This window comes from Neoarius graeffei, chromosome 28 (genome assembly GCF_027579695.1).
Source record: "Neoarius graeffei isolate fNeoGra1 chromosome 28, fNeoGra1.pri, whole genome shotgun sequence".
Taxonomy (NCBI): domain Eukaryota; kingdom Metazoa; phylum Chordata; class Actinopteri; order Siluriformes; family Ariidae; genus Neoarius; species Neoarius graeffei.
In genome coordinates, this window is record NC_083596.1 from 36,833,614 (window position 1) to 36,847,293 (window position 13,680).

The 13,680-nt window shown below is 41.7% G+C and overlaps 1 protein-coding gene across 1 annotated transcript in view; it reads left to right on the top strand.

The window, feature by feature from the left end:
- Window positions 1–13,680, top strand: part of zgc:63972 (protein CutA homolog) — a gene marked incomplete at its 5' end in the record, with an annotated part of 90,347 nt that overhangs the window by 38,358 nt on the left and 38,309 nt on the right. The window contains one exon of the mRNA XM_060912625.1: window positions 5,302–5,361. Within this exon, the coding sequence (XP_060768608.1) occupies window positions 5,302–5,361 (60 nt within the window). The remainder of the gene's footprint in view (window positions 1–5,301; window positions 5,362–13,680) is intronic.

The window sequence follows — 13,680 nt, forward strand, 5'->3', positions numbered from 1 at the left end:
CGATTATGAGGTGGAAAAATAAGAGTCTACAACAGCAACGTACTATCACAAGGTAGTGGTGTGAAGGAAAAGCATTATGGAATTATTTACCAAAAACCCGTTTTGGAGCAATTGTTTCGGCCAAAAACAGCGCCCCCCATGGACGAAAGTTCCCAAAATGTGGTATACATGACATGGGAGGTAGTAAGAGGGTGGCCGTGAAGTTTGACCAAATTTGAGGAAAGATTGGATTTCTTGCCCAAAAATAGCGCCCCCAGTGGCGAAAGTGCACAGAATTTGGCGTATATGTCAGGTGAGCAATGAAGAGTTTGCGTATGAAGTTTGATGACAATTGAGTAAATAGAAGATGAGATATAGATTTTTGAAGAATACATTTTTTGGTTTTTCCCATGTCAGTAGTTGGCGCTATGCTGTACATGAGCGATTATGAGTTGGAAAAATAAGTGTCTACAACAGCAACGCACTATCACAAGGAAGTGGTGTGAAGGAAAAGCATTATGGAATTATTCACCAAAAACCCGTTTTGGAGCAATTGCGTCGGCCAAAAACAGCGCCCCCCATGGACGAAAATTCCCAAAATGTGGTATACATGACATGGGAGGTAGTAAGAGCGTGGCCGTGAAGTTTGACCAAATTTGAGGAAAGATTGGATTTTTTGCCCAAAAATAGCGCCCCCAGTGGCGAAATATCACAGAAATTGGGTACCATGTCAGAAGCCCAATGAGTGATTTGCGTGTGAAGTATGAGCAGTTTTGAGCAATCAGAAGATTTGTTATGAATTTTTAAGCATGTAAAAATTTGCATCGAAAATTGATTGACGTATAACTTCTGAACGGTTTGTCCTACGTGAAACGTATTTAGTAACTTTTGTCAGCCATGTCTGTAGATGATGTGTATCAATTTTGGTGACATTCCTGTGAACGGTCTAGGAGGAGTTCCGCCGTCTTCGTGGCCATGCATTTCGCACAAAAGTGAAATTACCTCACTTCCTGTTGGGCGTGGCTAATGCATTGGCATTACATTTTTGTCCGGCTTAGTGAGATACATAAGCGTACCAAATGGCATGCCACTACTACAAACTACACGGCACCCAGGCACCTTAAAGCGAGAGGCAAAAATCACAACGACTTAGGGGGCGCTATAGAGGCCCTGAGCCCCGGCCAAGTTTGGGCTTGTGGTTCTGAGTAGCGGTGGCAATTCTCGGAACTGGTGCCAAATTTGGTGCGTTTTCGCCCATGGCAAGCGCCCCGAAAATGGCCCAACAGCGGAGAAAAATAAAGAAGAAGAAGAAGAAGAAGAAGAAGAAGACGGAAGAATAATAATAGTGAACTCTTACAAGAACAATAGGGCCTTCGCCCTATAGGGCTCGGGCCCTAATAATAGTGAACTCTTACAAGAACAATAGGGCCTTCGCCCATAGGGCTCGGGCCCTAATAAGGCACTTGAGGCCCAAGGCTTAGAAACACAACAACAACGTTCGATAAGACTTGGCAACCAAACAGAAACAGATGGGTATACACAGAAAAACTGATCACTGAGCAAACACATAGCAACTGAACACAACAGAGAAAGAAATCAATGACAGGGCCAGCATGAAAACAAGACCAAAACATAAGCACATGGCTTTTGTTGACATGGGAAACATGATGTAAAGGGGAAAAATTTTGAGACAATTTTATTGGCATATAAATATTTATAGAAAATTGCATGATGCAATACAATTGCTGCAAGACTTCTTCCATGGGAATCAAGAACAAAATGCAACTGGTGGTTAGCATTGCTACATCAGAGTTCCAAGGTCCCCACTTTGTTCGTAAGCCTGGGTTACTGTCCGTTCTCCTCGTGTCTATCTGGGTTCTGCAGTTTCCTCTAACCTCCCAGAATCATGCCTGTAGAAGGACTGGAAACTCTTAAATTGACTATAGGTGTGATCGAGTTTGTGCATGGTGTCTTGTGGTTGACATGCATTCTCTCCATGGTGTACTTCCAGGATCAGGATTAAAATAGTTACTGAACATAATAATAATAGCGGCCCTTTCGGCCCATGCAAGCGGAGCTCCATACTTAAGAAAATATGGTAACCCATAGAGTTGATTTTTCATGGACACACAGGGATCCCAGCCATGTCCGTCCGTCCGTGCCCCTCGCGATTCTGATTGACTGTTTGATTTTGGCGGGAACTAGAAGCGCGAGCGCGCCTACATAACTTATTTTTATCTATAGATAATTTCATATTTATCGGGTTTTTCCACCAAGAACAACTCAAACAGCGCAACAAAATAATAATAATTTTTACAAACTTTAATACAAACTTTAAAAATATGTCAGAACAAGTTCACCAAGGAGAGAAAGATGAAATCAAAACCGTGAAGAGAGAGTTTTGACAGAGGAAGAAAAGGACAGAAGCTGTGAAAGAGCGAGAGAAAGGCGAAGAAATCTTTCACAAGAAAAGCGACAAGCTGAAAGAGAAAGAAAACGTGTAAAAAATGAATTAATAGAAATGATGAGTTATAGGAATTTAATTCTAAATAGTGATGTTGATTTTGAAATCACTGCGAAATCCTTCGGGATCTGACAAGTTGACCTGAATCCAGTCAGTGTTTTCATGAATCGTGTATCTTTTGTTTTCAAAACATTTTGCTATTAATCCCACCCCAGTCAAAATGGTTCAACCCACCATCCACCCACGAAACCCCTCTATCTGACCCAAGTGGTACAGTCCCTCGGTTTCCCCACGTAAACCCGGAAGTACCAGAGTTTGAATGCTGGTGAGTGAAGTGAATACGGAAATGTAATCACAAAGTTTTACCCAATAAATGAGTGTTTTTCACAGCCCGTGTGTACATTTTCATTTCTTGATATTAGACAAAGTTAACACAGATGAGAGATGTAAATGACAATGAGCATTTTGAACGAGACATGACAAACATTTGGTATCCAAAAATGTCGCTAGGCCTTTCCCCACACTCCACACAGCAAAGTTAAATGCATGAAAATGAAGTTATGGCAAACAGTGATTAATGACGAGCATGGCTTATGAAACCAGTTATACTGATCAATTCAAACGGCATGGACAAGGAAAGAAAATAGCAATACACTAGCATCAGGTCAGCTGATGGTAAATTAGTGGCAAAAGGCTGCCTGTGCACTGCGTGAGCTCTGTTAGCTTAGCTTTAATATTGCCTGCACGGTTTGGCTCCTGTTGCAACTTGGCCCACGAAGGTAAAGATTTCAACCAAAGACCTTGAAAACTTTATATATTTTTCTTACTTTTCTAATGGATGGATGGATACTTTAATTGTATTAACCACTTTATAATAACACATATATTCATCGAGGGCGGCACGGCGGTGTTGTGGTTAGCGCTGTCACCTCACAGCAAGAAGGTCTGGGTTCGAGCCCCGTGGCCGACAAGGGCCTTTCTGTGCGGAGTTTGCATGTTCTCCTCGTGTCCGCTTGGGTTTCTTCCGGGTGCTCCAGTTTCCCCCACAGTCCAAAGACATGCAGGTTAGGTTAACTGGTGAATCTAAATTGACCATGAATGTGGGTGTGGATGGTTGTCTGTGTCTATGTGTCAGCCTTGTGATGACGTGGCGATTTGTCCAGGGTGTACCCCGCCTCTCGCCCGTAGTCAGCTGGGATAGGCTCCAGCTTGCCTGCGACCCTGTAGAACAGGATAAAGCGGCTAGAGATGATGAGATGAACCACACTCCTATCTGTAATTAAATTTTAAATCTTCATATTAGTGGAGCTCCTTTGGCCCACGCGAGTGGAGCCTCATAGGCATAGAGTGTGGATACATAAAGAAACCCATCAAGTTGTTTTCTGATGGTTTCGGTCCTGTGTGTGTGCGCCTGCCACCATAGGAAACCCAACAGCTGAGTAGTGAGTAGCCCATCGAGTTGTTTTCTGATGGTTTCGGTCCTGTGTGTGTGTGTGCCTGCCACCATAGGAAACCCAACAGCTGAGTAGTGAGTAACCCATCGAGTTGTTTTCTGATGGTTTTGGCCCTGTGTGTGTGTGCCTGCCACCATAGGAAACCCAACAGCTGAGTAGTGAGTAACCCATCGAGTTGTTTTCTGATGGTTTCGGTCCTGTGTGTGCATGCCTGCCACCACAGGAAACCCAACAACTAGTAAAGTAAAGTAGTAGTCGGGACAGTATAGTAGTGAGTAACTTGTCACTGTTGTCACCAGACATTTTGTGCAACATAAGGAAATAGTATAGTAACTATAACGGTAGAAAAATAAAACAAAAGAGGATGGTTATGATATATGATATAAGCTTTCTACGCCAGCTCAGGAAGCTCAACCTGCCTAAGGAGCTGCTAACACAATTCTACTCTGCCATCATTCAATCTGTTCTTTGCTCTTCCATCACTGTTTGGTTTGGATTGGTCACCAAACAGAAGAACAGACTGCAACGGACAATAAGGTCTGCAGAGAAAATTATTGGTGTCAACCTGCCCTCCATCCAAGACCTATACATGTCCAGAGTCAGGAAACCGGCAGGTAACATCTCTGTGGACCCATCACACCCTGGTCACAAACTGTTTAAACTTCTCCCCTCAGGGAGGTGACATAGATCACTGTATGCAAAAACAGCCAGACAAGAATAGTTTCTTCCCTCAGGCTGTCTCTGTGATGAACAGCTAAAATCCAGATTCATATATCAGTAATATCACTTGCAAAATATCTGCACACTCATACTGTCATTCTGTGCTCACTGCTACTTATATTTATACTTATTTATATTTACTATTTCATCTTTGCACTATGCACCATATTGCACCAAAAGGGAAAATCCTTTCTGTGATGAACAGCTATATCAGTAATATCACTTGTAAAATATCTGCACACTCATACCGTCATTCTGTGACGGTATGAGTCAAATGTTACTGAGTAACAATTGTTACTCAGTAACAAATGTTACTGAGCCCAGTAACATTTCACTGCAATAAATGACAAGATACATTTGAATAGTCAAATGTGTCTTGTATTTCCTGTTATAAAGAATGTATACTTTATATTTATTTATCTATTTCATACTTGACTTACCTGGATAACTTTGCACTATGCACCATTTTTTTTTTTTGCTTGTTTGTTTATGTATACAGTACGCATTTATCTGTTTTGTACTATGAGAGCTAAGTGATACCGGATTCAAATTCCTCGTGTGTGTCCACATACCTGGCAATAAAAGTGATTCTGATAAGAAAATTCTCCAACCCAGAAACAGATGGGAGCTTCGCTTTTAGGCAGTGCCTAAATCTATATATTAATAATAACCTTTGTCTCTCAGGTACATCATGGAGAAAAGAATGGCAGCATCTGTGAATATTCTCCCTGGCACATCCACCATGTAAGAGCAGACTGACTTTTTTTTTTTCTATAAACCTATACACACCATAACTGTAATAGCCTAACTGTCTAACCAGCCCAGTAACATTTCACTGCAATAAATGACAAGATACATTTGAATAGTCAAATGTGTCTTATATTTCCTGTTATAAAATAGTGAACCAAATATAAGATTATTCAACCTATTTCTAGACATTTTTTGTTACTAATTTCAAGCTTTACATTGTCTTATTCTATTGATAGATAATTGTGAATTTAGATCTAAACAAAAATGCTTAAAATGAGCACAATATTATTTCAAGCTTGAAATTATTTTTAAAAATGTCTATAAATTCACATTTGTTTCGGTGTAATCTTATAATAGGAAATCTTAGATAAATTTGACTCTATTCAAGATATTTTCACTCGCTAAGATGACATTTTTGCAGTGCACTGTAAAAAAACAGCAACAAACAAACAGCTTTTAGACTGCATACAAGCAATAATAATGGTAAAACTGAGCACTGACTGAAAGAGCAGCAGGTTAACCCTTTCTCATTGTACATTGCTGTTTTGTTTTTTTTAATTCAAATTTTTATTGGTGTTAAGTTTTATAAACAAGCAATATACCGCAGCTTAACGAAAATACGCTACAATAACTCGATGAGAAGCAATTAAACGACCAATAACTGATCCTGGCACTAAGCAAAAAAAAAGGGGGGGGGGGGGGGGGAGTAAATAAAGGCAGAAAATGGAGGGTATAAAGCACCTTTACACAACATGTAAATATTTCCAATCTTTTATATTCCTTTCTTAATGTACACTAGAAAATTAGACCAAACTTCAGAGAACTTCCTGTGGTAGTTAGTAGTCTTTGCTATGACTGACTCAAAGGAGGCAATATCTGCCATTAACTTTAGCCATTCCTCAAAGACAGGCTTTGTCTGACTCTTCCAGTGATGAAGAACAATCCTTGAAGCACCAATAAGTGCTGCCAGTGCAAATCCAAATATTTGTTTGGCTATATCTGGTGGTAGAAGAGATCGGTTTCCCAGTAAGCATAGCTGTGGAGATTCTGGCAGTGGCTTATGCAGCCACTCTCCTATACATTTCACTACTTTTTTTCCAGAAGGGAGAAACAAATGAACAGTCCCACAGCAAATGAAGAAAAGTACCTGCTTCCTTTTGACACTTCCAGCAGTAATTATCCTTCATAAGTCCCATTCTTTGAAGTTTAACTGGAGTATAATAATACCTGTGTATGATTTTGTAGTGTGTAAATTTGCCAAGGGCATCTCTAACTGACCACCCTGCTTCAGCTACTATCATCTTCCATACATCATCTATATTTGAGTTGAAATCTCTCTCCCAGAGTTTTCTTAAATTTTCACATTTACCATACAGAGTGTGTGCCATCATTCTGTAAAAAAAAAAACTGAGACTGATTTTGCACTCCTTAGCAGATTATAATATGATACCAGTTTGTTCTCCTTTTTACTTAACACAAATCCTAGACTCTTAATACAGCTCCTCATTTGTAAATAACGCCAGAATTCCCTTTTATCTGTTAAACCAAAATTGTCTTTAAGCTCATGGAATGACCGTAAAATGTCTGCTCTATTCAAGTCGCTGATTTTCCTGATATTTTTATCAAACCATGATTCCCAGAGAATAGTTTTCTTCCCAGTCCAAATTAAAGGATTGTTCCAGATCGAGGAGTATCCCTGTTTATTTTGAGAAGGATGTAACATTTTATGAGCTTTAATCCACATCTCTCTGGAGTGCTCCAGGTTTGGGTTGGCATCCGTGCCTTGTATGTTTTTATGTGGCAATGCCTCTATTGGCCCAAAGGGGGCAGTAAGCTCATTTTCTATCTGTATCCATGCCAGTTGGTTTTCATTTACATTATCCCAGTGTTTAGCCAACTTAGTCATTTCAAATGATATTTCATATAATTCTACATTTGGTAATCCCAATCCTCCTAAATTCCTAGTTGTATGTAATTTGTATATGTTTATTCTGAGCTTCTTCCCATTCCACAGAAACTCTCTGATTAGCTGATTAAACTGTTTATAGATTCCTGAAGGAACACTGACTGGCACCATCATTGACGCATAATTAAACTGAGCTGCAACCACCATTTTAATTATACTTATCTAACCTCATAAACTCAAATTTATACATTTCCATCTATCTAAATTTGTCTTAATCTTTTGTAGTAATGGAAACATATTAATTTGCATTATGGTTGCGAGATCTGAACTAATTTTTATGCCGAGGTATATAATTCCTGTATCTATCCATTTAAGATGTAATGAATTCATTACTGGGCAGCACGGTGGTGTTGCCTCACAGCAAGAAGCTTCTGGGTTCGAGCCCAGTGGCTGATGGGGGCCTTCCTGTGTGGCGTTTGCATGTTCTCCCCTTGTCTGTGTGGGTTTCCTCCGGGTGCTCCGGTGTAACAGTTCTTGATGTGGGTGGAGCACAGAAGCATGGTAGGTGAGAGTCGATGGTCACACACAAACTCTTTATTTCACTTATTTTAGTTTTTGAGCTTTCACTCACTCACGCGTTGTAGTCGGGAGGGAGCCTCTTTTTTTCTGCTCTCCCCCTCCTTTTATGCTCCGTCCCTGTAAAAAACACACACGCACATTAATTGACAGCAGGTGGAATGACTTAGCCCAGGGCTTTTCAAAGTGTGGGGCGTGCCTCCCCTAGGGGGCGCAACATGAGGAAAAATAAACCAGAATAAGTTACTATTGCGGACATTTAGCGAACTTCAACTAGCCTTTGCCAGAGACAGAGGCTACGTTCACACTGCAGGCTGAAGTGACTCAAATCCGATCTTTTCGCCCATATGTGACCTGTATCCGATCTTTTATTGACAATTTGAACGACACAGATCTGATTTTTTCAAATCCGACCCAGGCCGTTTGGATATGTGGTGCTAATTCCGATTCCTATCCGCTCTTTTCATATGCGACTTCAGTCTGAACCGCCAGGTCGCATTCATCTGACTTACACGTCATCAACAAGCCACAAACGTCACTATTCTGCGCTGAAGTAGGCGGCGGGTCTCTCAAAAAAGTTACAACAACATGGCGCATAATCACGGGCGCAGATAGAGGGTGGGACGAGTCATATTTAAATTCACCTCGTTCGGTCCCCCCCACTTATAGGGAGGAAAAAACGTCTATGCTGTCTTTCTTTGCATAAGGCAAACCTCACGGAAAAATCAAAAGACTAATTACCATTCGGTTTATTGAGGTGCACAGCAGTGTATACATATAGTTGCAACAACTCACATAAAACAAAACAAAGACTGATATTCGGTTGGTTGAGCTGCGCAGACTGCACAGGTTGCGAGCTCGAGCTTGGTTGCTATGGTTACTAACAACAAGTTTGACAGGCATATCGGGGTTGGGGTTGGTTTGCTGGCAGCTTTGTCCCCCCCCCAGTTTTTTGTCCCCCCCAGTTCAAAAAACGTATCTGCGCCCCTGCGCATGACATCAATGCGAGGGACGCTTCGGGCTGTGAAGGTTCTGAATCTTCTCAATGGAAGGACGCAGAGGTTAGGGAGCTGATTTCCATTTGGGGGGATGCAGCTATTCAAGCTAGATTGGATGGGTCATACCGCAACCGGGCGGTTTTACTTCCGTAAACACTGGCCATGCTCACTGCGTGTGACGTCATCGTATCCTGCAATGCGCATGCGGAACACTTTTAGGTCGCTTTTCGTTCATACTGAGGATCACATACAAGTCGCATATATTTGTTAATGTGAACGACCTCACAAAAAAATCGGATTTCACAAAAAAATCGGAATTGAGCATTAAGCCTTGCAGTGTGAACGTAGCGAAAATGGATAGATTTTTAAGTACTTAAAGCTACAGTGAGTGAGGAGACAGAGTCTGGGCCAAGCAAAAAAAGAAGGAAGTATGACCACGATTATTTAAAGTTTGGATTTTCATGGACTGGATCTGAAGATGCTCCACTGCCACAGTGTGTTGTCTGCCAAGAGGTGCTAGCTAACGATGCTATGAGATGTTTAAAACGTGTAAAACAAGATGTTTAAAAAAAAAAAAGCACAGCTGTTTAAAATGTGTAAAAAAAAAAAAGATGTTTTAATAAAGCTCATGTTTTAAATGTGTAAAAAAAGATTTTTCAAAAAGCACAAATGTTTAAAATGTGTAAAAGAAAAAAATAATGTGTACAACAACCATTTTTTAAAATACGAATGGAACATTAAGTATAGCAACAACAAAAATCGTGGGGGGGCGCTGTTGTTTATTTGCTCTCTGAGGGGGGGCTGACTCTCCCACACTTTGAAAACCCCTGACTTAGGCCAAGTTTACATTAGACCGTATCTGTCTCATTTTCTTCGCAGATGCACTGTCCGTTTACATTAAAACGCCTGGAAACGCCGGGAAACGGGAATCCGCCAGGGTCCACGTATTCAATCCAGATCGTGTCTGGTCCGGTGCTGTGTAAACATTGAGAATACGCGGATACGCTGTGCTGAGCTCTAGCTGACGTCGTCATTGGACAACGTCACTGTGACATCCACCTTCCTGATTCGCTGGCGTTGGGATCACACACACAGCGGCTCAGTCCCGAATCACTGCTCGTGCGCTTCACTCGCGCGCTGTGTGAGCTGTGCAGGGCCGGAGTGCGCACCCTCCAGAGGGCACTCGCTGTTCAGGGCGGAATGATTTGGAGCGCAGGAGGAAGCGCTGAGCTGCACTGAGGTTTATTTACACATTTCAACCTCCTTCAGGCGCTTAAACACAGTGAGAACATGAACATCACAGCCAGGTGTGTTTATCTGCTGGAGAAGGTGTTCGCTTGCCATCCTTCCACTTGCAAGTGGTGAGTGACTTGCGCATGCCCGATATGCACTGGGATCATGTGACGTGCTGTCTAATTAGTCATGTGATTAGCATATCCGTGTATTGGCGTTGCTGTGTGCACGCGAATCGTGTATTGGCGTTGCTGTGTGCAAGCGAACCGTTTTAAAAACGTTAATCTGATGATCCGCTGATTCGAAATAATGTAAACAGGGCCTTAGCCGCTTACCTTCCCCGACCCCGCCCTCCATTCACAGACTGCTGCTTGGTCACGCCCCCGCTGCCACATCCGGTTTTCCCCACAGTCCAAAGACATGCAGGTTAGGCTGACTGGTGGCTCTAAATTGACCATACACAGCAAATTTGAAATAACATTTTTAACACCCTTGGAGTTTAACACTTTGAAAGAGTTTATATGGAAACCACCAGCAAAGTGTTAAATTAACACTTTCCAAAGGGTTGAAAATATAACACTATAACAGTGTTACTCCACTAACACGAAGAGTGTAAGATGTGAACACCAACACTGAACACCCACTCCCAATGAAATACTACAACAGTGTTGCAATTTTACACTGTACTGGTGTAGCTCAACACTTTATAAGAGTAAAAAATGTTCACTAATAATGTTGGAATTTTTCACTCCTTTAGGTGTAGAATAACACTACTGTAGTGATAAATCTTATCCACATGTACACTTGGCTAGTGTTGAATGCACATTAACCACACCCCCCTGGGAGTTGAAAATTAACTGAAATAGTGTTATGATGTACAACAAAGTAGTGTTGAATTTCAATAAATCATTTCAGACATCAGCACATTTCTTTTATTTGTGGCAGAAATGCACCATTTCACATGCCCCTTTTCCACCAAATCAGTTCCAGGGCTGGTTTAGGGCCAGTGCTGGTGCTGGTTCACAACTCGTTCAACTTGCGAACCAGCTGAGAATCAGTTTGCTTTTCCATAGCTCAGGGTGCTAAGGGGAGCCACGTCATTACGTCACTGTATACGTCAGTTACGTCGCTGCGTTTGCATAAACCTTGGCGCGAACATCAAAGCAACAACAACACGGAGAAGAAGAAGAAGCAGCAGCAACAACAACAATAATGGATGACTACTGCTTTACTGCATCCATGATATCTCGTCGCTTATTTAAAAATGGCACCCTCTCATGGTCTTGCTATTGTTGTTGGTCTTAACAACTCCGCACCTCCCCACTGACGTAAGCAGTTCTTTCCTCTAGCCCAGCAAAGAGCTGGTGCTACCCTGGAACCGGTTTTTCTGGCCCAGAGCCAGTTCTTTGTCAGTAGAAACAGAAAACCCGGTTCCAAACTAAGCACTGGCCCTGAACCAGCCCTGGAACTGATTTGGTGGAAAAGGGGTAACAGAAAAGTTTAACTGAAATTAGAGCATAGGCCTAGCCATACAAGGCATGCCATATTCAAGTATATTAGTTATACTTGACACAAATTAGACACATAGGAGCCCCTATTTGCACACGTGGTGGTTGTCTATTTGTCTGAAAAGAAAAAAAAAAAGGCCTAGAGCACATAGCTGTCCAAGACAACATAAAAACGGGTGTTGTTGCCACTTGCAGACATCTGCAGATCAAACGGCTTATGGAACTGCAGTGCATCAGGTTTTATGACTGATAGACTATCCTGCTTAACAATATGATAGGCATGAAGATGCTCAACAAATACACTTTCCATGTCAAAAAACAAAAAATAAATTTCACCTCTAAAAAGAAAAATGCAGTCAATTTGGCCAAACTCATCCATTAAATCTAGGCAAACAACAAGACCAGTGCGATACTCCATACCCTGCCATTTGACCCAAGGTGTAACACTCACATCAGTGGACACAGCAAGCTGCAAATAATCAGAAATAATCTCTCCATGTTCAAGATCATTCAACAGTTCAGTTTTAACAGGTCCAGACTCAATGCCTTTGATGGCAAGGGATTCCCAATGGTACGCAATGGCTATTTGGTGTTTCTTTGCCAGGGATTTGGTTACGTTCTTGAAATTTTTTATGCTCGACTTAAAGAACTTGTGTTTCGCTTCATATCTCATGGTCCACACATGTACCAATGGACCAATTTGGCAAATACATGCAGGATAGTGTATCATGAAATGATGTTTTGGAATGAGATTATTCAGTGGATACAGCTCTGTGAACAAACTATGATGCTCTGCTATAAGATGTTTCAAAAAATGTGTCATTCCCTCAGTAATGCAGGGCAAAAATACAATATTGATAATATGCAAGAGTAAGTACCAGTGTCTATTACCCTCAGGAACTACATCGCCAAATATTAACGGAATGTTCCTAATGAGACATAGAGATTGACTGGCATTGAGTCCAATACCATTGCCAGACTGATCAATGTTTATCCTTGTTGGATGGTTCTTTTTGTCCAGATAGCCATAGTTGAATGCATACACTCTTTGGAGGATGCCTTCACGGGAAATTAAATTGTCACTCAAATATAGAAAAAACGGGGGGCACGGTGGTGTAGTGGTTAGCGCTGTCGCCTCACAGCAAGAAGGTCCGGGTTCGAGCCCCGTGGCCGGCGAGGGCCTTTCTGTGCGGAGTTTGCATGTTCTCCCTGTGTCCACGTGGGTTTCCTCCGGGTGCTCCGGTTTCCCCCACAGTCCAAAGACATGCAGGTTAGGTTAACTGGTGACTCTAAATTGACCGTAGGTGTGAATGAGAGTGTGAATGGTTGTCTGTGTCTATGTGTCAGCCCTGTGATGACCTGGCGACTTGTCCAGGGTGTACCCCGCCTTTCTCCCATAGTCAGCTGGGATAGGCTCCAGCTTGCCTGCGACCCTGTGGAACAGGATAAAGCGGCTAGAGATAATGAGATGAGATGAGCTTGACTTCATATTGTGTGACACCTTCTAAGATTGTCATGCATTATGTCAAAAACAAAGTTATCACATACATTAAAGTATGTCAAGGTGTTGAGTACACTATTACGTTTGATACCATAACAATGGCCTTCACTTGGGTTCTGAATGAGATGACTGTAATGTTCCTCATTTGACAGTTTTGTACGTTTAATCATCCGTGGATCGTCCTCAGTGAAGAGACTCTGAGCTGTCATTTTGTCAGTAAGGCACATTCTACAGTAATGGCTTGTACTGAAAGATTCCACATATCCAAGGAGACCGTTTAAACCTAGATTGTCACCTGTAATCTGTCCAATGGTACCATAGATGGATTGCTCAGCAAACAACACTTTCATTCCCTGTTCCAGTTTTTTGATATCCTCAACCAATGGAGTAAGTATTCTGTCAATGCCATACTTTTTACCATCCTGAGAGTGAAACAATGAAATTAGATGGATATTCATTAGAGAAGAATTCAGGCACGGTGGTAGATTACAAAGTGTGAAATAGAAACATCCAAGTTTATGCATGCCTTGTTTAGACCCTAATGGGTTAACGGTTTCAAAATCATCGTAATAAACTTGGATTTGGAGTGCA